Source organism: Bos taurus, chromosome 2 (assembly GCF_002263795.3).
Source record: "Bos taurus isolate L1 Dominette 01449 registration number 42190680 breed Hereford chromosome 2, ARS-UCD2.0, whole genome shotgun sequence".
Classification (NCBI taxonomy): Eukaryota; Metazoa; Chordata; class Mammalia; order Artiodactyla; family Bovidae; genus Bos; species Bos taurus.
This window is the reverse complement of record NC_037329.1, coordinates 120,717,619-120,745,211: the sequence shown is the minus strand read 5'-3', so window position 1 is coordinate 120,745,211 and position 27,593 is coordinate 120,717,619. Positions and strand designations below refer to the sequence as shown.

General features: G+C 42.3%; 1 protein-coding gene across 2 annotated transcripts; it reads right to left on the bottom strand.

Annotated features, from left to right (window-relative positions):
- Positions 1 to 1,903: 1,903 nt before the first annotated feature.
- RNF19B (ring finger protein 19B) lies at positions 1,904 to 25,688 on the bottom strand. 2 transcript variants are annotated; one of them, NM_001205662.1, is made up of 9 exons: positions 24,927 to 25,688; positions 13,504 to 13,709; positions 12,180 to 12,324; positions 9,704 to 9,866; positions 8,934 to 9,048; positions 7,547 to 7,687; positions 6,415 to 6,622; positions 3,832 to 3,963; positions 1,904 to 2,851 (listed from the first exon to the last, which is right to left on the bottom strand). In NM_001205662.1, exons 1-9 carry the CDS (start codon positions 25,544 to 25,546, stop codon positions 2,383 to 2,385), a joined length of 2,199 nt encoding a protein of 732 aa, NP_001192591.1. In that variant the 5' UTR covers positions 25,547 to 25,688; the 3' UTR covers positions 1,904 to 2,382. The 2 variants fall into 2 exon arrangements, with proteins under 2 accessions (NP_001192591.1, XP_024856180.1); XM_025000412.2 differs by having other exon boundaries at positions 2,015 to 2,851; positions 12,180 to 12,321; positions 24,927 to 25,657.
- Between the last annotated feature and the right edge of the window lie 1,905 nt (positions 25,689 to 27,593).

Sequence of the window (27,593 nt, the reverse complement as noted above, 5' to 3'; positions counted from 1 at the left end):
AAATGTACCTTTATCAAAGAGGCCCGCAGTACCTACCTAATGTAGCACCATCTACTACTCTTTTTGCTTTCCCTGCTTTCTTCACTGCATTTATCCTCATCCAGACTTTATATCGATTGCCCTTTCCCACTACAGGGTGAGTTTCACAAGGTCAGGCATTTTTGTGTTTTCCTTATTGCTGCATCCTGCACCTGAAACAGGTATTTCAGAATGAGTGAACACTGCTGTACAAAGAAATTCAGCTTTCCCCATTTTCTAAGCCGAGCACCAACTTTTCCCACGCATTACTCATGTTCTCCTCCAGGTGGTGCTGAGGGGTCTTTTTGTCTGCTAATGTCTAGGAGATACAACAACGTTCCAAAGGATTAGAATAAGCTTGGTTTTTCATGGCCTCTGGTCTAGAGTTGTGAGCTTTTTTTAGATGGCATCCATAATCTCCCTTAATTTTTTTCTTCTTATTCCTACCAGAGGAAAAAAAATACACATGGGCCTTTAACAAAAGCCATTTTTGGTACTCCATCTAACAATCTTTACAACTCCCCACTTTGGCTAAGTGAAAACACACTCACACAACTCTCACAGCAGTAAGAACTGGAATCTGGGTAAGAATACAGCTGTGGCTGCAAACTCCTGCCCCTTCAAAAGACTTTCTTGATCTTATCCTGTTAATTGCTCCCTTGATGAGGCTCTGAGAGAAATACAAGTCTTTGAGTTGATAATTTGCATTTCAGAGATTCCCATACTGTCTGCCCTTTTCCCAACAAGCTCCCTTTTTCACACGGACACCCTCTCGGGCATTCTTTCAGAGACCCAAAGTCCGCCAACAGCACTTCCCGGCCCAGGTGCAGGGCAATGTGCTAAGAGCTAAGAATCTTCCAAGCTGGCTGTGGTCCAGACTCATCCTCATCGTAGTAAAGCACAGGCCAGGAAGACAAAGAGCAGGTGCATCTGTGAAAGCAAACAGAAAGCCATCTGGTCCTCGGGGAAAGGATGTTTTCAATTCTTCCTCTGGGCCCAGGGTTAAAGTGACAGAGAAGTTTGGCACTGGAAGCTCCTTAAATACTCACTTACTGTCTGAGAGTCAGTAAATTAGGGTCATGAGAGTAACTGATTCAAACAGTCACAAAGTAAATTACTGCCAGATTTGGAAACTCACATCAGGTCTCATGAATCTTTTAATTTTTCTGCTATACTATGTATGAACATTCATTTCTAAGACCATTATTCTCGACAGAGCCAAAACCAAGGAGTAGCTCAATTCTGACAAATTTATAAGATGAGATAAAATTAAATATGCTGTGATTTTGACGGCATGTCTCCTCTCTCCTTTCATTACAAGTTCTAGTCAGATTCCTTTGTCCCTTACTTAAAACTAGATTGGCAAAACTAGAAAGTTGTTTTTTGCAACAGGGAATGTGTACTGGAAAGCATAACAAACACCTAGGTATTGCTTGGTGATTAAGCAGAATAGGTACATTTCTTCATCTAGGAAGAATCCTCTGTTCCCCAACGTACAACCATGCAACATTCACTGGGATTTCTGAAGAGCCAGTAGAACTGACACCCCTTCCCTCCTTGGAAGCACATTTCTAACAGTGAGTATAATGCAAAAAGGGGTAAATACAGCTTAACAGGAAAACTGCACAGCTGCCTCTAGAGGGCATCTGACTGACTCCAGCTAATTCTTCAGTCTGACTACACAGTCCAAGACAATCTTGGCTTTGCTTTCTGTCATGCTAGGAGTCGTGGGTTTATATATGAATGGCACCCCACTCCAGTACTTTCGCCTGGAAAATCCCATGGACAGAGGAGCCTGGGAGGCTGCAGTCCGTGGGGTCGCAAAGAATCGGACACGACTGAGCGACTTCACTTCCTTCCAGTCTGGTTAGAATACCATCTTTCTTCCCTGGGATTAGGAAAGTTCAGATTTATAGACTGTTAAAGATGTAGTGGTCTGTTTCAATCAAACACTTGGCTCTGGAGGACTATCCAAGCCAAGGAAAATGAGAGGAGCTGAATTACGACAGAAATTTTTATTTATTAAAATGTGTCCTTCAGTAATATGTTAGCATACATACAATATACACACATACATCTGTACACTCTTTGACACACCTCACGGATTGCCACCATAAGTTTAACCAATAAATTAAAACTAAAAAAGGGTAGGGGGGGCGAAGGAGATGTGGGGATGCATGGAACTAAGGGCAAAATTTCCATGTTTCATCTGGTAAGAAACTGCAAATTTCTCAGAATTTCCCTGGGGAAAACCTGTGACCAGAGAATCTCTGAAATAAAAGTACAGAAATCCCTGCCCCCAAAAAAGATTCCAAAAGATGCAGTTACAAGTGTGCTTCTCAAAACAGGAGCATTCATTCCACTTCATACTCTGGCTTCTGCATCTTCTGGCCTCAAGATAGTCTTGCCCTCAGCTGGGGCAGAGAGGTTCATATGGGCACTTGGGCTTGGTGCACCGGGGGCTCTGGGTGTTGAGGGGCAGGCTGCGGCTTGGGAGCGAGGGGAGCCACACTCATCTGAGGTGATGTCTGGCACGTCATCTGACTGTGTATCAGAGCTCTCAAGGTCACTGCGGATGCTCTCGGGCTGGGCCAGGCTGATGTCCCAAGGTTTGCTGGCCAGGCAGTCTTTCTGTTCACAGCTTTGGTGTTTGCAGGGGGGGTCCTCTTCACCGTTGCCACTGCTGCCGGAACTACCACCGCCGCCTTCTTCTTCATTCTCTGCCATCTGTGCATGAACATGGAGTGAGTCCTCTGTACTGCTGCCACTCACTAGCTGATAGTGACTTGGTTTGGCTTCAATGTCCACTTGGATTTCCATATTGTTGCATTCTCTGTGGAGACAAAATCCACTTTGCTGAATCATGCATGGGTCATGCTACACCTGTTGGTAAAAGCAGTTTGTGGGTTCAGGATTAGAAAGTCCAAAAAAATAGGTAAATAGTAGACTAGAGCTCACTTTTAGAGAAAATAAAATTTAATCTAGTACTCAAATAAGATGGAGAAGAACAATGAGATCTCCTTGCTGATTTAAAATACGCACACAAACATCTCTGACAATTTATTTCTTTTAAAATTTTTATTGGAGTATAGCTGATTTACAATGTTGCATTAGTTTCTGCTGTACTGCAAAGTGAATCAGTTATACCTATACACATAGCCACTCTTTTTAAAGATTCTTTCCCCACATAGGTCATTATAGAATATTGAAAAGAGTTTCCTGTGCTATATATCCTTATTAGTTATTCTGCCAATTTCTTTAAACAACTAAAAATGAGCTTCCAAAATTCAAGTAAGGATCAGAACCTCACACTATCTTCCTCAAAATATGAAAGTGAAAGAGTCACAGCTTTTTACTTCTCCGCTACAATGAGAAGAAACCAGAATCTCTCCAGTAGGGAGTGCTGTAATCACACCATACCAGATACACGAGCTTCTCAAAAATAGAGAAATAGGCTACAAGGAGCCACGTCAAGCAAGGATCAACGTAAGAGCAGAAACCATAGAGCCACAGACATCAGTGAATACCCATCTAGCCTGTTAAGTTCCATGTGAATAATTACACTGTTAAAACAGCCAAAAAAAAAAAGAAAAAGGAAGAAAAAACCTCTAAAAATCAAGTGCTAACAAGAAGAATCAATCAAGAGATGCCAAACACTCCCATACCAAGAATGTGCTCAATGAATTCACAGGGTATACACACCATGTATCCCACTGTATGGTACACAGAGCCCTAACATGAGGCATTGAGCTTCTAGGGCCAAAACTCAACCAAAAAATGCAACTTCTCCTAGGCATCTGACTGTTCACATACCTGTCCTGTGGGTTGTAGGAACTGATTATGGAACCGGCCATGGCACGAGTGCTTGCGTTGTCGCTAATTGCACCAAGACTGGCTGTGTCTTTAGGGAAAATTTCCTTTTGGACATCGGCTTGGACTTCTAACCTGTGTAAAGAGGGGACGTTTAAGTTAATATGAGACCTGGGTATTCCAAGACAGTCTGCTTCCTGGCACATACCTCTTACATTATTCTCTTGCAAATTGAGTTGATCTGATCTTCTCCAAATGCCAAATAGCTCAAAGAGATGCCCACACATTTTCTCTCTTAAAGTTATCTTTTGAAATCGTCCCCTCCTTTCCATCCCCACTGCTACTGCTTAACTTCAGGCTCTTAACAGCTCCCGCGTGGGTAACTGCAATTGTGCTGTCTCCAGTAGCCATAAGTTCAAGTCAAACAACTTTCAGATCAGTGCCAAAGTGGATAATAACCTGATCACTCTAACAGCCCCTCTCTTGGCTCCCTCTTGCCACTGGGCATTTAAGGTCTACCTGATCTGCCTCCAAGCTCTGTTTCCAGTTCCACCTCTAACCACAGATCCTAAATCCTAATCACATTGGATGTTTTCCCCTTACACACCTATACACATTGTATCCCTCTCTGACTTTGCATATGCTAGTCCCTCTCTTTGAAGTTTCCTTTCTCTATGTGACAAATTCATACTCAGTTCTTAACAACAAAGGAACCATTATCTCCCTCCCTTCTTCCGTCAAACCACTTTCTGCAAAGTGCTTCACAGCAACTACCTATGTATTAAATCAATTTACACATCTCTCTCACACTCAGTTGTGAGCTCCAAGAGGAGAGGCCACATCTCATTTACACTTTACCCTCCATGTCTTCCATGTACTAGGAACTTAAACATTCAGCTTCAAGGACACGTAAGAGTCAGCCTCCAACAACGGCAGCAAACTTTCCCAATGGTGTCTCAGAGGACCCATAGCTTTTCCTATCTTGGCTCCAATATCATTTGGTTGCACATTTAAGTATTTCCTCATAATGGGTTTCACAGTCAAACCCATCTGACTCATTCACTTCCTATAAAAGGCTTTCACAGAACTGGAACAGCTGGCCTGGCTAAGCTGCAGTTTCAGCAAGTCAGTCCCCAATTATGTCTGCTTATTTACAGGGGTGTTGGTTTTAACAAAGCACAGCAGTGAATTCTCCAGCATGTGGAGGCGGGATCCCCTAACAAGAGAGAACCACAGTCAGGAGACACCAACAGGTCAGCAGCAGCCTACAGCTGCACATTCAGTCAACCTCCATCCTGCTGTCTGAGTCTCTGCTCTGCTCCTCCAGCCTTAGATGCCCTTCAGGAATGTGCCTTAGTCCGGGAAAATGAGGCAGTGTAGTGGGAAGTGCATTGAGTCAGAGACCTGGGTCCTAGTTTCAGCTCTGCCACAGATCACTCTCAGAACTGGAAGAGGCCTTTCACAAAGGCCATCTCCTTGGGTGGTTCCCAGAAGCTGGTCTGTGCAATGGTTATGCTAGAATCAGCTGGGGAGAATTTTCAAAACAGAGATTCCTAGGTCCCACTCTGGGAGATTCTAATTTATTAATTCTGGGATAGGGCACTGCAATCTATTTTTAAAAGGCTCTCAAGCGAGTGACACGCATTCAGGTGTGGGATCCAGCCCATCTGCCAACTGCTGCTTGACCTCCTAATAGCCAGTTGGCCCTCTGGTCTCACTTCAAATACTTCCAGAGGTACAGAGCTCAGTATCTACTGATATAATCCATTCCTTCTTTGGACTTTATACAGATTTTTCCTACAGTCACTGTAATGAAACAAAATTTGTTTCCCTCTAGCCTCTGCCGAATCATCTTAATCTATCTCTTGGCATGAGGCAGAAGTCTTAATCCTTCTTTCCACTTCAAGGCCCTTCCGATACCTGAAGGTAAGCATCTCCTCTACCTCTGTACCTTGTTCTGTATCACCTTTACCCCTCCTCAGGCCTCTCTTCTCCAGTGCATTCAAATAACTGCTTCTCACGTAACATCTGCTATGCTCCTCTGAATGTGTTCTGTTTTATCTACCTGGTGAAACAACCAACCAAGTCACAACCATTTTAGTCATAAAGACTTACATATTCTGAACACAAGTGTATAGAATTGATTTTTCTTATCAAACGGGAATCAGAACAGGAAGGTTATAAGGTCACAGTACCAATAAGCCAACAAGATACAGCATAAATGCTGTTCAACTAAAAGCCAGTGACAAGCCTAATGGAGGGCACAGTCTTGGGAATTCTACAAAAATGCATGCTGCCCCTTCCTAAAAGAGGCAGCCTAACACAGTAGAGGGAGGATCTGAAGTCAAGATTATTCTTTATATGGAGTCACTATGGTACAGTGGGAAGAAAAACAGAATTTTTATGTTGTGTCACTCAACCTTTTTAGCCTGTTTTCTAATTGCAAAAGTTAAAAAAAAACCCAAAACCCCATTGATGATTAGATTAAAATGAGATGCTATATGAGACGTGCCTGGTACAGAGAAATGGCTCAACATGATATGTTACTTCTTATAATTCCAACTAGTTCTGTCAGAAATCGCTTACCTGCTGTATTTTCCCTTGCCACTGGAAAGAATGCCACCACTCAGTGTGCCCCCTGAGAGGGCTGCAAAGCTGGCTGTTTCGCTGTATGGACCTTGCATAACACTGAGTCCATCTGTAGGGCTTCCACTGGTGCTCAGTACGCTAGTTAGACCTTCAATGCTGCTTTCCCCAATGCTGGGATTCTTTAGGGCTCGCCAGGCATCTGCCACTGGGGATGGAACCAAACATCACAATTGAAGATAGCACAACATCAAAACAGGGTCTGGCATCTTCTTGCAATGACTCTTTAGAGTAGAGAACAGTCATATAGAAAAACACTCATTTATTCACTTAATGAATAGCATCTACAAGCAGCCACCATGTATCAGGTATTTTAACATATGCTCACATTTAATTTTCCCAAGAAATAGGGACTAGTAACCTCAATTTTAGATGAGGAAATGAAAGCTTAGAACTAAATGCCTTGTCTATGGTCAGTCACACAATACTACCATGTGATTCTGAGTCCACTATTCTTTCCATTATGCTACAGATGCCACCTAATCAAACATAAATATTTCCAAATACATTTAGGTCATGTGCTGATTCTAGTAGGAAGTCTGAAAAATCTCTGGGGATCTCTGTGTCTCAGGCTAGTTAATATGGTAAAGTGGAAACAATATCAAAGCATAAGTCAGAAGACCTGCTACAGTTCCAGCTCTTCAGAAGTTCTTAAACCCATTTAACAGATGTTGAGACAAAGGCATAAAGAAGTTCCAGTTAATCGGGGATAATAACAGCCCTAGTCCTCTCTCTTCAGAGCTGTTGTAAAAACCAAGTGAAATAATAACTGTGTAAAGTCTTCTGAAAATTATAAAGTATTGTGCAGATATAAGACATTATTATACTTATATAATTTACTATTACCAGCATATTTAAGAGTTACTTGGAGTACCTGCCACACAGAGGCAAGTACCAGAGGAATTAACCTAATAACTCTGGAACAAAGAAATTAAAAGCTAAAAATACTTTACCTCCTATAAAGCTCATTATCCAAAGTAATCCAATGTCAATCTCTCTGTAAAATGTGCTGAATTTCACTGACTTTTATCTTGTGTCCCATAAATTCAAAGGGAAATGAAAATTCTTTTACCTGTGATTGGACCATCATCTTCATCAAACTCAATTTTCACTCCCTTTCCATTGGCTGTACTAACTCCACAGCCACCTCCTCGACAGAGAGAAATAGGCACAACCCCATAGACATAAGCCAGCATGATAGGGACGCCAATACCTGGGAAGAGAAGGAAACACGTCAGCAAGCCATCGGGTTGCAGCTGTCCTGAATTCTCCTTCCCATAGGTGAAGACAGACAAACCACTTTATAAAGGGTCAAAGAAAGAATATGACTGTGCTAAAGACGCAGCCTGGTCTAACAGAATGATGACTGGACTTGGAATCAGAAAGGCCTGGGTTAGCATCCTGGATTCAATTTACCAGCCATTACAACCTTGGACATGTCTTCCTTGGGCTGCCAACGATCAATGCATGCATAGGGCCCAGCACAGCACATGTATGTTGCTTTCGTTTCCCCACTTCCCTTCATTGCTGAGATGCTAATCCCAGAACAAATTAATAATCAAACATGAAATAAGTGACTGAGGGTTTAGGATCCCTGCCCCACCCCTGAGTGTTAATTCTAAAATCTTACTGCTGTGGAAGGCAGAAAGGCTTAATTGTTAAGAGCCCAGACTCTGAAATCAGACTGCCCTGATTCATGTCCCAGCTAACGGGACAACTTACTATACCTTCTGTCACAACTATGCTGTTGTGAGGATTAAATGAATTAATACAGGCAAACCCTCAGACCTGCTCCTGGCAAATGGAGTTATCTTATTATTATTCTAAAACAAACCCTCATGCCTCCCAAAATACTATGAGGCATTAAGTATATAAAATTTTTGTTTTGTGGGTTTTATGGCAAGTGGAGAGGGAAGAGAAAAGGTGAAAACCTAGGCCTTAAAGTAATATCCTTTAATTCAACCTTTTTTTATGTGCCAGATGGAGTTCTAGGTACTAACTTAAGAATAAAAGATCCCAAACTCTGATACTTTAGCGTGGCTGATAATAATAACGAAAGTGAAGTGTTATTTGCTCAGTCATGTCCGACTCTTTGAGACCCCTTGGACGGTAGCCTTCTAGGCCCTTCTGTCCATGGAATTCTCTAGGCAAACATACTGGAGTAGGTTGCCATTCTCTTCTCCAAGAGATCTTCCCGACGCGAGGATCAAACCCAGGTCTCCCACATTGTAGGCAGGTTCTGTACCATCTGAGCCACCAGGGAAGCTTGATAATAATAACAATAACAGTGCCTACAAGAGTTAACTCCCAAGGTGGGTCTGACATAAAAATGTAGGAGCCTCCAAAGGTGAAACATCTGGCCAGCTGGCTAAACTGTGAGGCCAGAGAGCTGATTGGAGTAGGTGGGGTGGGGTGAGGCCAGGTGGTAGAGGGAGTCGTAATCTTGGCTAGCTTCTTACCAACGCTAACCGCAGCAATGACAGGGGATGCGATGACCGACAAAGTCACTCCTCCTGTGATCGCCAAATTCCTCTTATGTTTGGAGGTTTTCCTTCCCTCATACCTGCTATGAATCTAAGAAGAAAGAAAATACCTGTCAGTGAGTTAGGACATCAATCTTTTTGCTGGGGAGAAAAAGGATAAGTAAATATTCCCTTATAAGTTATCTATATTAAAACATAGTCCCTCATCTCAAAGAGACATCTTTCTCACATTTTAATCTAACTCAGACCAGGAAGGTATAGTTAAGTTGCTCAGTCGTGTCTGACTCTTTGTGACCCCGTGGACTGTAGCCCACCACGCTCCTCTGTCCATGGGATTCTCCGGGCAAGAATACTGGAGTAGGTTGCCATTTCTTCTCCAGAGGATCTTCCAGACCCAGGGATCGAACCCAGGTCTCCCGCAATAGAGGCAGACGCTTTAACCTCTGAGCCACCAGGGAAGCCCCAGGAAGGTATAAACTAATATGAAAAAGTTAATACAAGAGACAATGTAGGGGAATGAAGTAAGCATTTCAACCTTTAAGTCACTGAGACAAACCAGGCCCAGGATGTTAAAAAGAACTTTTAGATCTCTTGGGGGTTTATGAAAATCCATCTAAGAAATTAATGTTATTATTCAAGAACCAGTTGGCTTTTAGGCAGCTCTGAAATATAAGCTCCTCCCCATTTCCTTCAAAACTCTACCAACAGATCTGAAGATGGAAGAGGGACAGAACTCAACATCTTACCTTCCTACCAACATAAACAGGAATGCCGATGACCATGGCAGGAATGGCAATGCCAGCAATGAGGGAAATCCCCACTGGAGCACCAATCAATGTGCCCAGCTGCCACAGAATTTTCTTCTTACGGCTCCATGGCTTCTTGCCCCAGAATGTACAGCCAGAGGGGCTGCAGAGGAAATATGCCAAAGTTAATGTCAATATTACAAATGCTGCTGTTGTTACCAGAGAGTTTGATAAGAGCAAGAGTTAATAGTTATAGAAGGTTATAAGAAATGAATATATTGCATGAGGGGAAACTATTTAGAGTTCTGGCTCTTTATTTTTTTTGTAAAGGCAGGTCTCTAAACTTGAAACCTCTTTTCCATTCTTTTCTGCTGAACTCCATCCTCTCTAACCCACCAAAATGAACCTACTTCTTTGTGTGATACTACACAGGAACCTGTAAGTCTATACACTTGACATCTCATCCAAACATTTTGTATTCTGCAGTGAAGGAACTCTCTTTGATTTGCATAGTTTTCTTGGCATATATAGATACTGCAAATCATGTTCCTGGGATAAGATATAAAAATATTTCATCACACCCTTTACAGCAGTTTCATACTCTGAGTTTGCCCACTTTTACACTTAGTCGTTCTGAGTCCAGCCATTTTTGTTTACTCCCTTTGTGCTGTCTTTTCTACTAGACAGGGTAAGCAATTTTGAAAGTTAGGGGTCACGTCTTATGTACTCCTAGGTCCGTAATAACTGGTATACTGTAAGTACTCAAATGTTTGCTAAATTGGAAATGAAAGTGTTTCATCTACACAATGAATGTTAAATTTGTAAATATTACCTCCTTCAGGACAATATTTCAATGACTACTACATCCAAGGTACTGTAAAAAGGTTAACATCGGCCTAAGATTCATAATATAGCTTAACAAAATTAGACATGTAAACGAAGTAACAGTCATAGTGTTTATAAAGGAACATGTAAAGAATGTCAGTAAAGAAGAATGAGGCAGAAGAAGCTGGGGGAAGGCATCACAGATGGAATGGCATTTAAAGTGGCTCTTGAAGACTTGATAAGAACTGAACAGGTTGAGATAAAATGGGGTTGCTGGGAGGTGAGGTGATTAGAAGGCATTCCAGGCAAAGGAAAGAACATGAACGGTCAGGGAGCTAAGAGCACAGAAGAGACACAGATAATCTGGGATACAGTATGTATGAAAGCAAAATGGAAAAAAGTAAAAAGTATATTGGGGCCAGACTGTAAAAAAAACCTTAAAAACCATCCTAAGGAAGTTGAACTCTATCTGGAAGGTAAGGGAAAACAGTCACTGGAAGTTGCTGAGCTGGAGAAAAACATGATTGGAAGGGTGTTTCAGAGGAAGTTTTTATAGCTTCCTTATGCTGTAATGGCATCTGGTCCCATCACTTCATGGGAAATAGATGGGGAAACAGTGGAAACAGTGTCAGACTTTATTTTTTGGGGCTCCAAAATCACTGCAGATGGTGACTGCAGCCATGAAATTAAAAGACGCTTACTCCTTGGAAGGAAAGTTATGACCAACCTAGATAGCATATTAAAAAGCAGAGACATTACTTTGCCAACAAAGGTCTGTCTAGTCAAGGCTATGGTTTTTCCAGTAGTCATGCATGGATGTGAGAGTTGGACTGTGAAGAAGGCTGAGCGCCAAAGAATTGATGCTTTTGAACTGTGGTGTTGGAGAAGACTCTTGAGAGTCCCTTGGACTGCAAGGAGATCCAACCAGTCCATTCTAAAGGAGATCAGTCCTGGGTGTTCTTTGGAAGGAATGATGCTAAAGCTGAAACTCCAGTACTTTGGCCACCTCATGCAAAGAGATGACTCATTGGAAAAGACTCTGATGCTGGGAGGGATTGGGGGCAGAAGAGAAGGGGACGACAGAGGATGAGATGGCTGGATGGCATCACCAACTCGATGGATGTGGGTTTGAGTGAATTCCAGGAGTTGGTGATGGACAGGGAGGCCTGGTGTGCTGCAATTCATGGGGTCGCGAAGAGTCAGACATGACTGAGCGACTGAACTGAACTGAATGCTGTAATGAGAGGACAGATGATGTCTCTTTGACATCCTTTACCCTCAATCAGTAAGAGATGAAGATTATAAATAAAAACAATGGACCTACTGTTTTTATGGTCTTGTTCTCTTACTGATTTACGTAAAAGGATGTCAGAGGGAAGGGTGAGATGAACTGGGAGAGTAGGACTGACATACATACACTACTGTGTGTAAAGCAGAGAGCTAGTGAGAAACAGCAGTATAGCACAGGGAGCTCAGCTTGGTGCTCTGTGATGACCTAGATGGGTGGGACGGTGGAGGCAGAAGGGAGGTTCAAGAGGGAGGAGATATAAGTGTACATTTTAGCTGATTTATTTACTTCATTGTACAGCAGAGACTAACACATTGTAAAGCAATTATACTCCAAAAAAAAAAAAAATTATTCTCATCTCACCTGAGGTAATGCAAATCTGAGATCTCTTTCATACAAAGCCAACAGAATTCACAGCCACACACTGCACAGGTCATATGATTACAGCTTCCATCATTCATCTTGATAATGTAAGCACTGCATCGTGGGCATGGCTTGATGTCATCTGCTGAGGGGAGGGAAGAAGAATGGGTAGAAAAATACCCCTATTTAAACCTAGTTTGGTTTTATTATTCCCAGGAGTATGCATAAGAAATGAGACAGTCAAGAATTTCTGACTGAGGATTCCAGATTGTGCAAACCCACTTCGCTGGAAGGCTGGCTACGTCTAGACCTCAGGAAATTTCATAAAATGGATCCTGTCTCATATTGAGCTGCCTATCCCCCAAACTGGCATCTTACACAGCACGTGAGCCACACTCTGAGCAAAGAGACTTCCCTAGGGAGAAAGATGGTTCCAAGAAAAATGGAATTTCAGCAGTCAATAGGCTGGCAAATTAAAAGCACAGTTCTACAGGAAGAACAGTCTGTAGCCTGCATTTGGCTTTAAGTCTTGAAAAATCTTAGTTCAGGAAACTCCTTTCACAGGTTCAACAAGTATTACTGTGGTTTGTTGTTAACACACTCCACAGCCTCTTGCCATGATACTTTAAAATTCAAAACCTAAAAACACTGTGTGTGCTAAGTAGCATACACCTGGTAATTTTCACAGCAAGCTAGGAACTAACCTATTAAAAACAAAAAGGAGATTAGGTTGTGCCAGGAAAAAGTGATTGGTAAATCTTTCCTACTAGCTTTTCCCAAATGACATCAGTGAAATAAAGCACATTTATAAAAGTTAGTAAGCCCACTGACATTTTAAAACAGGTTTCCTTTGACATGGCAAGGTTGAAACTGAATGTGTGATATTCCTCCTTTTAAGGTTAATCATTAATCCATACTAACATCATTTGCTTTCCTCAAATCTGTACCCTACTTCCAAAAACAGTGATGTACTTAAAGCTAGTAGGAAAACAGGATAGGTCTAATACTAAATGTCTTTCTGCTCATGATGAAAGGACTGAAAATGCCCCTAGCAAAAGTACCTAACTGCTCTCCAATTTGAGACATATTACTAAGAAGGTAGAAACTACAGAATTCAGTTTTGCTTTATTCCAATTCACCTGGGTTGGACAGCCTATAAACGGCCAGAGAGAGAAGCTACATATTAAATATAGTATTGAGAGTATTAGCGAATAGTTTCTGCTTTCTAATCCTTGAATCATACATTAAGGTAATCTCTCCCAACTTTGGGCTCACATTATGAAATATCAAATAAAGAGACAAATGAGACTACGCCAACTTATACCTGGTCCAGATTCTTGTCCATAACTGAGACCTGAAGTGTGCTTGGTGCGGACTCGCAATGTCTGTGCCCTCTGCTGACGGGCCATATCGCATGTCTGATTTGGATGCCATATTTGCTTGCAGTGGTAACAGAACTCAGTCTGGCAGCCTTCCCTCTCACAGGTCAGCTTTGGGCAGCTGGCACAGCCATAGGCAATAACTGCATACCTGGGTAAGGAAATAGGACAAGATATAAATAAGCTAAGACATTATGCATTGGTTCCAGTGGGGTAACACTGTTTGGTGTACCCCACAGTTCATATGATATAGAGGAAAGAACACACATATGTGTAACACGCACGCATATTCTGTGTGAGAAAGTTCCAACCAGAGTTTGAACCCATGTCCCCTGCAGTGGAAGCACAGAGTCTTAACAACTGGACTTTCAGCCTGAATTCCTAGCATGTATTCAGTCATAGTTTAAGCTGCTTTGGGAACAGTTTGTCATAGCAAGTTTCATAAATAAGGGTACAAAACTATTTCCTTTCGATGGTTTGCTATATTTAGAGAAATCAGAATTTATTTAAAGGACAGAACATTTGTATAATCAAGAACAATAGAAAAAACTAAAGCAAGTATACTTTTAAAAAAACTGTGGTATAGTTCATGTACAATATTATATGTTTCAGGGGTACAACAATGATTCACAACTTTTAAGCTGTATTCCATTTATAGTTATAAAATTTTGGCTATATTCCCTGTGTTGTACTATGTATCCCTGTAACATTTTAAGACATAGTAGTTTGTACCTCTTAATGCCCTGCCCCTATCCTGTCTGTCCCATATCCCTCCCCTCTCCCCCAAGGGTAACCGCTAGTTTGTTCTCTATATCTGTGTGTCTGTTTTTTAATAGTCACTAGTTTATTTTTTAGATTGCACATATAAGTAATATCATCTATATTTTTCTTTCTCTGGCTTATTTCATTTAGCATAATATCTTCTGGGTCCAACAATGTTGTTGAAAATGGCAAAATTTCATTTTTTATGGCTGAGTAGCATTCTATTGTATATGTACACCATATTTTTAAAATCCATTCATCTGTTGATGGACACTTACGTTGTTTTCATATCTTAAAAGTGAAAGTGAAAGTCACTCATTCATGTCCGACTCTTTGTGACCCCATGGACTATACAGTTCACAGAATTCTCCAAGTCAGAATACCAGAGTGGGTAGTCCTTCCCTTCTGCAGGGATCTTCCTAACCCAGGGGTCGAATCCAGGTCTCCTGAATTGCAGGCAAATTCTTTACCAGCTGAGCCACAAGGGAAACCCAAGAATACTGGAGTGGGTAGCCTATCCCTTCTGCAGCAGATCTTTCCAATCCAGGAATTGAACTGGGGTCTCCTGCATTGCAGGCAGATTCTTTACCAGCTGGGCTATCAGGGAAGTCTTATATCTCGGCAACTGCATATCTTGGCAACTTTCATATTTTGGCAACAGCAAATAATGCTGTTATAAATGCTGCTATAAAGGTGCATGTATCTTTTTCAACTGGTGTTGGGTTGTTTTTTTTTTTTTTCAGATAAATACCCAGGAATGGAATTGCTGGGTTCCAGGGGCTTCGCAGGTGGCACTAGTGGTAAAGAACCTGCCTGCCAATGCAGGAAACATAAGAGACACAGGCTCCATCCCTGGATTGGGACGATCCCCTGGAGGAGGGCAGGACAACCCACTCCAGTATTCTTGCCTGGAGAATCCCATAGACAGAGGAGCCTGGCAGGCTACAGTACACAGGGTAGCAAAGAGTTGGACATGACTGAAGCAATTTAGCATGCATGCACACATGGTAATTCTATTTTTAATTTTTGGAGAAATCTCCATACTGTTTTTCATAATAGTGACACAATTTACATTGCCACCAACGGTGTATGAGGGTTCCCTTTTCTCTGCATCCTTGCCGGCATTTGTTATTTGTGGCCATGTTGATGATAGCCATTCTGAGAGGTGTAGGTAACATCTCACTGATTTTAATTTGCATTTCTCTGATGATTAATGAATGATGCTGAGCATCTCTTCATGTGACTGTTGGTCATTTGTATGTCTTCTCTGGAAAAATGTCTATTCAAGTCTGCCCATTTTTCAACTGGACTGTTTTTGTTTTTTTGATGTTGATTTGTATGAGCTGCTTATATATTTTGGATATTAACTCCTTATCACTCATATCATTAGAAAATATTTTCTCTCATTCATTAGGTTGTCTTTTTGTTTTGTCAATGGTTTCCTTTGTGGTACAGAAGCTTTTAAGTTTAATCAGGTCTCATTTATTTTTTTTAAGAAATACTTTTTAAAAAAATTACTTATTTCTTTTTTGGCTGTGCTGAGTCTTTGTTGCTGTGCACAAGCTTTCTCTAGTTGCAGTGAGTAGAGGCTCCTCTTTACTGCGGTTCAGGGCTTCTCACTGTGGCGGCTTCTTTTACTGCAGAGTACATTCTCCAGGGCATGGGCTTCAGGAGTTGTGGTATGCGGACTCAATAGATGCAGCTCATGGGCTCAAGAGCTTGGGCTCAGTAGTTGTAACAAGTGGGCTTAGTTGCTCCCGGGCATGTGGAATTTTCCAGAACCAGGGATCGAACCCATGTCCCCTGCATTGGCAGCTAGATTCTTATCCACTGGACCACCAGGGAAGTCCAAGGATCATTTATTTTTGCTATTGCCTCTGCTTTAGGAGACAGATGAAAAAAAAAATACTGCTACAATTTATGTCAAACAGTGTTCTTCCTATATTTTCTTCTGGGAGTTTTATGATTTCAATACTTTTTCGTTTTTAGGTTTCACAGTGAAATTGACCTGATGACAGACTGAAAGACAATTGAAAGCTCATTTTATCTTTCCATAATTTTTTCCAACTTGAATGTACACCTTGAAATATCTTCTTTCTTGACAGGTTCCAGAATCCAAGAATACCACTCATCAGTCTTATTAATCAACATGGAATATGGCGATTATTTCCTCCTAATCCCTTCTGATAAAATATTCTTAGTTATGAAACACAATTCAGAATCTATCAGCACCAACCAGAATTAACTGTTTCTTACAATTCATGTTTATTTAGCAAGAATTATTTTCCTACAAACAATCCAATGTATTTACAACTATTAGCCTTTCTAACTCTAAAAATCTCAACTAAATGCACAGGCTACCCTAGTAAGTGGATGCATTTAAAATAAGAATTTAAAAAAAAAAGTAATTTAAACAAACGAAGAAGGGAAGACAGCAGTAGTGAAAGTTCAAACAATTTTTTTTTTTTTCCAAACAATTTTTAAACAAGTCAACGATTGCAGGCTTGGTGTTGTCATCCCCTATTCCATGCTCTCCTCCAACAGCCAAAGACCTCAAACAACTTAAACAAAAGAATAATAGCATTTTCTTAGATCTATTTTACAGTTTGCTTATTTGATTGTACACTAGATATTTATGACAGCAACTTAAGTTCCAGGCTTATCATAGATTCTGCAAGTTGATTTGAGAATGACACTGAAAATATCAATGACAAGGTTTCATCTATGTTACACAATACAGGCTGTATTAAAACACTTTTCAAAAAGAGCAAAGTGAGTTCAATGTATAAATGCAAATGATTCATATCCTGTAGGAGTTCTGAGCAAATTTATCCCACCTAGTTGCAGAATAACTACTAAAGATAAACAACATTTTTCTTGAAGAAAGTGATTTGCTTGCTATTTTGTGTTAAATAAAAAAGGTACTAGGTGATCTCAGAAAAAAGTATTAAGTCAACTTCAGACAAGACAATACAAATTAGACAGATTGCCAGTCAGGAAGCCTTTGAACATTTCATGATACATTTCTACCTCACATAGTGGAAGTAATATTTATTAACAGATTTTTCTTTTTCTTTTTTTTTTAAAGAACATTTGATAGGACTGACAATATCAATTTTGGGTGTGGAATTCTGAAGGAAGTAAAATAACCTCAAATACTCATGAACCTACAGCAACCTATTATTGTGACACAGAATTACTCAGGGCACGAGACTTGGCATTCCGGTTTTTGGGTGCCTGGTCTAGGCTCTTTGCCCCTGACTCATACTGCATGACACTGAGCTAATTAAAATCTCCCAACTTTAGATTCTATCCCTAAAATGGAAGTATAGGTGCTTGCCGCTTTCAAGTGTAACTAAACATGTTTTAAAACTGCATTTGAGATCTTGCCCTGAAAGTTATGGTATAAATACACAGCACATGTTGTCGTACTTCCTGGCCTTTGCATATTCTATTCCTTTCTGCCTTGAAATGCCCTTTGCTTACTTCTTGCCCTGGCAAATACTAATCTGTTTAAGAACCAGCTCAAATGTCATCCTTTCTATAAAATCCACTTAACCTCTCCAGGCAGTTGGTTGCCCACTTCCTGTCTGTGCATAATTACTTCACAATACTTAACACATTATACAGTAAATATCTGTTTTTATGTATGCTTCTCCCAACCAGACTAAGCAAGAAAAAATACCAACCATTTTTTAATCTCCAGGGTCTAGCACACTGATTCATGCTTAAAACACCTGTTTTGAAGGAATGATATAGAGACCCTCTCCTCTTTGGGTTTTTTATTTTACCCAGGTCTCTTCTCTTGGGCCATTACATTTCCCTAAAGCAATCTTTTAAACTTATCTATGTATCTATTGGCTTTCTATATGCCAATTATTGTAACTTAATCCTAAAATTCTGTATAAGCCCTTTTGAGGAGTAAATTCCTATATTCTGAATAGGGCAATCTCCTACTCTAGGTAGTCAAAAAAAGAAAAGAAAAAAAAAACTGTTTTGTTCTTTCTCTTCTCTGGCCTACATTGGATCTCTCTCCTACTCTGCTTTCTTAGCTCAACAGAGCATTCAGGTTTGCTAATTAGAAGCTAAATGTAAGGTCTAGGAAATTACATGATGCCAAGAAAACAGAAGCATCCTTTCTCCCTCTTAAGTTCATACAACTTATTAATTCTGTCAATTTGCCATCTTCAGAAACATTATAATGTGACAGGCTAGACCACAATACCTTACTCTAGCCTGGGGGGATGGAAATCCCATTAGTATAAATTTGATTAAGTGCCAACAAATCCTGGTAGTTAAAGAAATGTGTTCCTATATTATGTCTATACTTCACTGTTCCAGGCCATGTAACTTCTTTACAAACAGACTCTGAACATATATAAGGGTGGATGACACAGGCCGAGTGAGCCATACTATCACTACCTTCCTTTTTACTGCCCTAGTTCAAAACCATGTCATCTCTTGAACAGACAACTGTAAGACTATCTGGTCTGCTTATTCCCTACTCCAATCCAAATTCCAATGCCAAAAGTTTATCTATCATAATGTTACTCTTTTGCTTAAAATCCTTCAAAAAAAAAAAGAAAGAAAGAAAAAATTCCTTCAAATCTATACTTCTTTGCATGGCATACTTAGACCTACCAATTTGAATCCAGTCTACCTTTTCAGATCAATCTCAAGTCACTTCCCAGATCATGCTCCCCACACTGCACATCCAGAGGCAAACCAAATTAGACCGCAGACTTAGTCCTGAATTTACATACCTCCACGCATTTGCTTGTAACATTCTGGTTTAAGACGCCTAATTTTCTCTACCCTCATCTTTGTTTGAAGTGAAGTGAAATGAAGTCGCTCAGCCGTGTCCAACTCTTTGCGACCCCATGGATTGTAGCCTACCAGGGTCTTCCATCCATGGGATTCTCCAGGCAAGAGTACTGGAGTGGGTTGCCATTTCCTTCTCCAGGGGATCTTCCTGATACAGGGATCGAACCCGGGTCTCCCACATTGTAGACAGACACTTTTACCGTCTGAGCCACCATAAATTTCTACTCATATTCTTCAAGCCCTGATTAGGTATCACCTCCTCCATGAAGTCTTTAGTGACACAATCATGCAAAACCTTTCATTCATCTTCTAAGAACACTTGTATTTTCTTCAATATCTATAACACTGCATTTATAACTATCTGTCTGTCTCCTCCACCAGGCCAAACATCCTGTCAAGAGGACCATGTCTAAGTTCTTTTTGCAATACTCAGACCTCACCTAAGGTTCAACACCATATGATTCCGAAAAGGACCGCTGATTACCTGTCTGTCCTCTTCTTGCCCACCCTTCTCTTATCTGTTTCTCCTCTCAAAACTGTGGTGTTTGTATTCTTTACCTCCATTATCAAAAATTTAACTACTCATACCATTCTTTTGGGACCTAATTGAAAGACTTTGTTCAGAGTTGTAGAAAAAGTTGGAACATAGATATCTTAGTCTAGAAGAGCTCTCAATTTACTCAGAGCACAAGATTTAGTGTTAAATAAGGACACTAACAGAAGACAGGCCAGAATAACTGTTAAAGGAGCTCAGAGAACTACAAACAACCAAAGTTTCAGGTCTGCTTTAAAGATGTCATCAAAAAACAAAAACAAATATGTTTCTTTACCCTGCATATTAGCATTAACAAGATTTACAGTGTATATCAGAATTGTTTAAAGGGTCTAAGGAGCTCAGAAATAAGGGTTGCTTTATTTTGTTCAATCCAACATTTCCCAAGCTTATTCAATCCCAACACATTTTTCTTTTCAATAATACCTATACCCTGAGGAAATACTGATGTAGGTGAAAAATAGAAAATAAGATCAAAAGATGGTTGGAAACCATAAAGGCTCTTAAATCATAAGGATAGATCATATAAATAATATGTTCTTAAAGACATAAGAAGTCATCTTATAGGTTAGGTATGAGCAGTTTTAAGCAGGCGACTGATATAAAATGTTCTGTTTTAGAATGAATACTTTGGCAAATATGAGAAAGATACATTGGGCTGGAAGATGATGTAAATGGTGGATTGTAGGGGATACAGAGGTGCAAAAATGAAGCTAAAGAGCTAAATTAAGAGAAAAGATTCAAGAAAGCTTCAGAAAGGAAAAATCCTCCCTCACTGACTGAGAAATCTGTCTTGCTCAGGGAGCTTACTCTTCTCTCATAAATGTATTAGGGACAAACAGAAGCTTCCTGTTTTTAAGATAATTCAGTCCAGTTGTCTAGGAAGGCCAATAGACAATACTACCTTCTGGGAACAGGTATGCAGGGGGACTCTGCAGGAGACAAAGGCAGCAATGAGAGGCTGAAGTGGTGGACTGCACAAAGAATTTAGGTCAAGACAGTCTTATCTCCTATTCATCTGTACAGAAGATCTGCCCCCTGTATGCCAGGAAATATTCTGTTGTCTCCTTTGCCAAACCCTCAAGTCTTCTAGGACAAACCTAGATAGTGTATAGTCGAAACAGGTCCATATAGTCAAAGCTGTGGTTTTTCTAGTAGTCATGTATGGATGTGAGAGTTGGACCATAAAGAAACCCAAGCCCTGAAGATTTGATGCTTTCCAACTGTGGTGCTGGAGAAGACTCTTGAGAGTCCCTCGGACAGTAAGGAGATCAAACCAATCAATCCCAAAGGAAATCAACCCTGAATATTCATTGGAAGGACTGGTGCTGAAGCTGAAGCTCCAATATTTTGGCCACCTGATGCAAAGAGTTGACTCAATGGAAAAGACCCTGATGCTGCGAAAGACTGAGGGCAAGAGAAAAAGGCGGGTGACAGAGGATGAGAAGGTTGGATAGCATCACTGATTCAATGGACTTGAGTCTGAGCAAACTCAGGGAGCTAGTGAAGGACGGGGAAGCCTGGCGTGGTGCAGTTCATGGAGTCGCAAAGACCTGGACATGACTTAGTGACTGAACAACAACAACAACAATCTAGAGCTTCTGAAAGATTTAAAGACAGGGCACTTGAGAGGAAAACATTACATGTTTACATGATTTGGAGGTTTCTGAAAAGACCCTGTGCTTAAGTAGAGACTCTAAAGGATAGCAGATCAGTTGTACTATTTATCAACTGTGAGACACTGGGTCCCACACTTAAACTTCTCTGAACTGCCTTCTCCTTTATCAAATGAGTTTACCACCATCTACCTGCATAAAACAGTTACAGTCTGAAGATTATAAAGGACTATAAAAATGTCAGTTAACTGTATTCTGAATGAATTTTATCTCATTTGAAAGCATGTTTTAAAGGTTATACTTGGTGGGAATTGCCTGGTGGTCCAGTGGTTAAGACTCAGCAGCTTTCACTGCCATGGCCTGGGGTTTGATCCCTGGTCTGAGAACTAAGATCCCACAAACTGTGCATGCACAGTAAAAAAAGAAAAGAAAGATTACCTTCAGTAACACTGTACTTAATAATATTAATGTGAAAGTTTTCCCACAGAAATTGGTTTCCTTATTTATGAATATAATAAAATTGTATTCAAGTATAGGAAAAGAAAAATTCAAGACTTTTTTCTATGTTCCAAAAATATTCATAAGCAAATAATCTTTTAACATATAGTGCTTTTATCATGAGCAATCACAGAGAAACTAGTGATCAGAACTCTGTAAGATCACTCATATGCTCCCCTCACCCCACCAAATAGACACACACACACACACACAGAGTAAAGAACTTGATAAATTTGGCTGACAGAAACTTGATCTGTGGTCAGTAAGATGATCAGGTATGAGAAGAAATAACTGGGGTCTTAGGCTTCTCTTCTAGTTCTCATCCATGACTTTTATCTGACCCAAAAGAACAACAGTTTGATTAAAACAAAACAACTATTTTTCTCATGACATTAAAAAGAGATGGCAAAACCACTGGCCACATCCCCACCTATTTGAGAAGTGATAGAAATACAAAGTTACTCCCTGTTTATCTAATATCTTCACCTGAATTCTCAAAACACTCTGAAAATATCAATTAGGCCTCTCAAGGAAGGAAAAGATTAGGCCTATATTAGATAAGAAAAATAAAAGTAGGTAAGAGGCAGTTAACAAGAAGAATCAGAAAAGAAACCAGATTCTAGCCTCTTTGGCTCTCTCAATGTTGTAGGCCACACTTGATGAAATGACCCAAACAGTAGCATCCCCAATAATGCTGATAAGCTTGTGCTTTCTAAAGCTTTGAGAGAGAAGCATACTGGCCTTGGTTGGAATTAACACCAGTGTTCCAAGCCTGGTTCCACCACCCACTAGTTGTATGACCCTAAATAAGTCACTCAATTCATTTAAACTTCAGTTTCCTTATCTGTAAAACTAGATCAAATGTATCTTATTATGTTGCAAGGAGCAAATTAAATTATGTATGCCTGGCACATGGATACTCAGATGCTAGTTTGCTTGCTCTCCCTACACTTCACCTTCTTTAAACCCACAGATTTAAAAGTTATATTAAAATTGTTATAATTTTTTAACTAATTAAAAAAAAACTCTGGATGATAATATGATAGTAATTCAATACTTGATTAATATAAAAATGGCCTAATACTTTAATAACTTCCAAGTCAGGAATGGTGTAGAGTTATCATCAAGATTGTAAGTTAATTCCTGTCCATTTTAATTGATGTGAGCAAAGACAGAGATTGACTCAGAGAAATAAACAAAAAGAGAACTTTCCCAGAAATAAAATGTCAGTGATCCCACATTTCTCAGTTAAAATTCAAGGAAATTCACATCTCAAAAAGGAGATAATATGAACCAAATTTGGTTCCAAAATGAACCAAATAGTGTTCTCTTAAGTAAATATTCCCTTAGTTCAGAAAATAGATCAATACTGTCTGTAAAACCTCAATACCACATAAATTAACCTCTTAAGGCTAGGAAGACTACCAGATCTCCAGATAAAAGCAAACTTTTCCAAGGGCCTACAAGGTTTTTTTCTGATACTTATTATTAATAACTGAAAGTGAAAGTGACCTACCATAGACAAACACCTCAACCTTTGACCACCACATTTCAAAGTAATTTAGAAACCTCATCTCAGTGAGCTTAAATAACACATACATTCTAAATAAGTTTGGCAGAATAGAAAAATAATAAGAAATTAACTCATCTTACCCCCCTAGACATGGGCTTCCCTGGTGGCTCAGACGATAAAGCGCCCGCCTGCAATGCGGGAGACCCGGGTTCGATCCCTGGGTTGGGAAGATCCCCTGGAGAAGGAAATGGCAACCCACTCCAGGATTCTTCCCTGGAGAATCCCATGGACAGAGGACCCTGATAGGCTACAGTCCATGGGGTTCCAAAGAGTCGGAAACGACTGAGCAACTTCACTTTCACTTTCACCCCGCCTAAACACTCTATGACAGCTTCTTCTGAAGGAGACAAATAGCAGCATCATGGAAATCATGAAAGAGCCTTGATATATAGGCTATGATTAAAAGCCCTTAGTTCTTTTGAAAGAAAAGAACATACAGCTTTTTACTAGGAGTCCCTAGCCCCTTTCTGTCCTCAAAACATGACACACAAGAATAAAATGATCCGGCCAAGGTCACAGAGCAGGTAATGACACACTCTGATGTCCCTCTTTCCTGCAGGCAACCATTTATGGGATGTTATTATTAACTTACTATTACTGACAGTAACACAATCAGATTTTTAAAAGTAAAGGGTGGGGGCGGGAGGCGCCGGGGGTGGGGTAGGGGGCTTTCCACTGAATTCTCTAGATGGCAAAATCTGGTGGTATTAAGTCTCTGCATCTACACAGTGCAACATCAAGAACTCAAGATCGGAGGAGTTGGGAAACCACATTTTCTCTTAATCATATCAATCTCTGGGCATCCTTCTCAGTGCCCCCACTGCCTCTCTGGACAAAGAAAGGGTCTGTCCACTCCACACCCTGCCCAAGGCAGCAGTGTAAGGACCACTGGGGTGGCCACACAATAGCCAGGCACAGAAGACACACCACAATGCCCAGGTTGCCCCCAGAGCGCTGCCAGTGAGCTGTCCTTTCCCGCTAGAGCCATTTCAGTCACCTGCATCCCAACTTTCAGCAGTGGTGGTCTCAGCAAGAGCACACCTTCTCCTGCAACGCTGCGAAGTTTGCCCCTAGTCAACTGGACACACCCCTCCAAAGCGCTGCTCTTTCAGAATGATGTTCTTATTCCGTCCTTTGCCAGATATCCCCTCCCTGTCCTCATTCAGAGATACCCGCTTCCTCTGGAGAGGGGCGTTCGCCGGACCAAAAACAGCCTCTGGCTGCCTCCTGACTTGATGGACAGCTCCCTTCTTACCCACTGCTCGACCCCCACCTCAAGTCCTCAGGCAGGGGTTGGGTACTGGGTGCGTTCACCTCACCCGTCTGGGCTTGCCAATGGTTACCGGTTACCCGCCGTAACTGCCGCCTGGCCTCCCTTCCTCTGGTCATCCCTCACCTCTCCCTCCACGCTGGGACACGGACACACACACACACGGTGCGTGGAGGACCGCCCCTCACGGCCGGCCACACGCAGGGTCTAGCCTTCGGCCCCAGGTCCCCTCCGCCGCGGCCACCGCCCCAGGGCCACGCCCCCGCGCTCACCCGCAGTCCGGGGCTGGGCACCAGCGGCAGTCGGGGTCCGAGGCCAGGTAGCGGCGCAGCATGAACTCCTCGTACTTGTGCATGAGCGGCGGGTCGGCAAGCAGCAGGCGGATGTCGTGCGGGTTGAGTCGCTCGCTGCACTCGGGGCAGCTGATGGGGACCCGGCTCTCGCTGATCTCCAGGCGCAGGTAGTGGCGGAGGCAGTCCCGGCACGAGCGGTGCGGGCAGCTGAGGAGGCGCGGGGCCCGCTCGGGCGGCAGCCGCACCAGGCACAGCGGGCACTCCACCTCCTCCGGGCCCGAGCCACCGCCCTCCGCCGCCTCCTCATCGTCTAACCCGGGCCCCACTGTCGCCGCGGCCTCCGCCTCGGCCTCGGCGGCTGGCTCGGCGGGCAGCGCCTCGGGCGGCGAGGCTTGGGCCGGGGTGGGCGGCGGCGGCGCGGCCGGGGGCGGCGGCTCGGCCTGCGGTTTGGCTCGGGCGCGGCGGCCACGGGCCGAGGAGGAGAAGACGCTGTGGAAGGTGAGGCGCCGGCGCCGGCCGCCGCTGCGGCACTTGGGGTCGGGCGCAGCCGCGTGTAGCGATGTAGAGCGCGGCGACTCGGAGTCTTTCTCAGAGCCCATGGTCCCCAGAGGCCGAGGGGCGAGGGGCGCCCAGCGCCACCACAGCTCCCGCCTCAGCGCCCCCACAGCCGGCGCCCCGGCCGCCGCCGCCTCAGCCGCCCTCCCAGAGATAGAAACCGAGCAGTACCGACGAAGTGGTTATAAAGCCTCCGCCCCGCGCGCCGATGCCCACTGCGCAGGCGCTTCGCGGAGACACCTCACAACCCGCACCGCCCATGCCGGAGGGGGGGCGCTGGGCGGGGCCGAGCCGGGTGGGGCGTGCTGGGCGTGCTGGGGCCGAGCCCCGCCCCCTCAGAGGGCAGGTGACTCCAGGGCCGCCATCTTGAGAAGACGGTAACTCAAATAGTTTACTCGGCCTGTTTCGTCAAGATCATCTCCCTTAGCGGCATCGAACCTGCGGCAGAGTTTTCGGTTTGCCTTTCCTCGAGGTTGGGCCGACTGCTGCTTCCAGCAAATGATATTTCATTTACTCCATCTGTAAAAAGCTGATGAGGGTAAATCAGATAGTGATTCCCAACTGGTCTACCTTCCAATACATCTTTTGATGTATATTAAGCAGTAATGAATAAAGAATATATTCATTGAGCTTCTATTAAATGGAGGCATTACTAGGTGAAACAGACAGGATCTCCCTACCTGCGAGAGGTTTACAAAATCCAAATCCCTCCAATCTAGCATTCAGTACTTTCTGTGAGCTACTAAACTATTCCTAGGTCCACAGCCCATTCTAACCTTCTGGTAGTTTGGTTACTTACAAATTGTGGACGGATGCCCAGCATTTTGGGGGGTGCCTGGAAGTGCCTTTCTTCTGACCCCCCACTGGTCTGACTGGGGAAAGATACGGAATCAGCCTTACAAATGGGAGACATGGGAGACAAGCAAGCCGCTTTAACAGCAATGGGAAGGTGTCAGGTTAGGATTAGACTCAGTTGCAAATACCAAAAAAAAAAAATAATAAATAAATAAATAAAGGCTTATGATAGAAATTTATTTCTCAATTCATGAGAAATAATTCATAGAAGTTCAAGGCTGCTCTGCCATTCTCAGCAATTAGTTTCTAATCTTAAGGTCGACACATTATGGCCCACATTCCAGACAGTGGGGAGGGAAAAGAGAAGAAAGGTACACTTTTCCTTTTAAGAAGACTGCCTTGAAAGCCCGGCACATATTTGCTTACATCTCACTAGCCAATGCGTAGTCACATGGCTATACTGGGATATGTAGCACAATCCCAGTGGGGATTTTAACTGGGCACAATGTGTCCCTAAAAATAGGTGCTCTGTTATTAATAAAGATTGGTAGAAATTGTACTAAAAGATAACCAGCTGTCTTTCATGGGTGGTATTTAAAACCGTGAGAAAGGTCCCTAGGAATAAACCCTGGGAAACTTCAAACTTTTGAGGTAAAACAGTGGAAGAAAAGCCAGCGAAAGAAACTGAGAAGCAGGGGCTGTGACACAGGAGAAAATTCAAGCTGGCATGATGTCACAGACACCTAGATAAAAGGTTTCCAGGGGGAGTGGTCAATTATGACAAATCCCACTGAGAAATCAACGCAGATAAGAACAGGGAAGTGATCACTGGATTTAGCAATACCAAAGAGGTCCATAAGGAGGCGAAATGTTCCTCCTCAAGGAGGAAGGAGATTTGATGCTAGATGGCTAAAACAACAATTGATTTCTGTATACTGGGCTCTGCTGTGGTAACAACCCGTATATCTCAATGCTTCAACACATTGGTATATTTCTCCCACTCATACAAAGCCTGCCTATTGGGGCAAGGCACTCTTCCAGTCACTCAGGGAGGTCCATGGCACTTTCTTCCTGGGCTCAGAGAAGGCAATGGCACCCCACTCCAGTACTCTTGCCTGGAAAATCCCATGGACAGAGGAGCCTGGTAGGCTGCAGTCCATGGGGTCGCTAAGAGTCCGACACGACTGAGCAACTTCACTTTCACTTTTCACTTTCCTACATTGGAGAAAGAAATGGCAACCCACTCCAGTGTTCTTGCCTGGAGAATCCCAGGGATGGGAGAGCCTGGTGGGCTGC

Coding starts and splice junctions, on each gene's coding strand:
- RNF19B (NM_001205662.1), bottom strand. CDS start 25,546: ATGGGCTCTGAGAAAGACTCCGAGTCGCCGCGCTCTACATCGCTACAC. Junction 3,964..6,414: donor GGCAAGGGAAAATACAGCAG/GTAAGCGATTTC, acceptor CTCTTTACACAG/GTTAGAAGTCCAAGCCGATG. Junction 2,852..3,831: donor TCCTACAACCCACAGGACAG/GTATGTGAACAG, acceptor TTGTCTCCACAG/AGAATGCAACAATATGGAAA.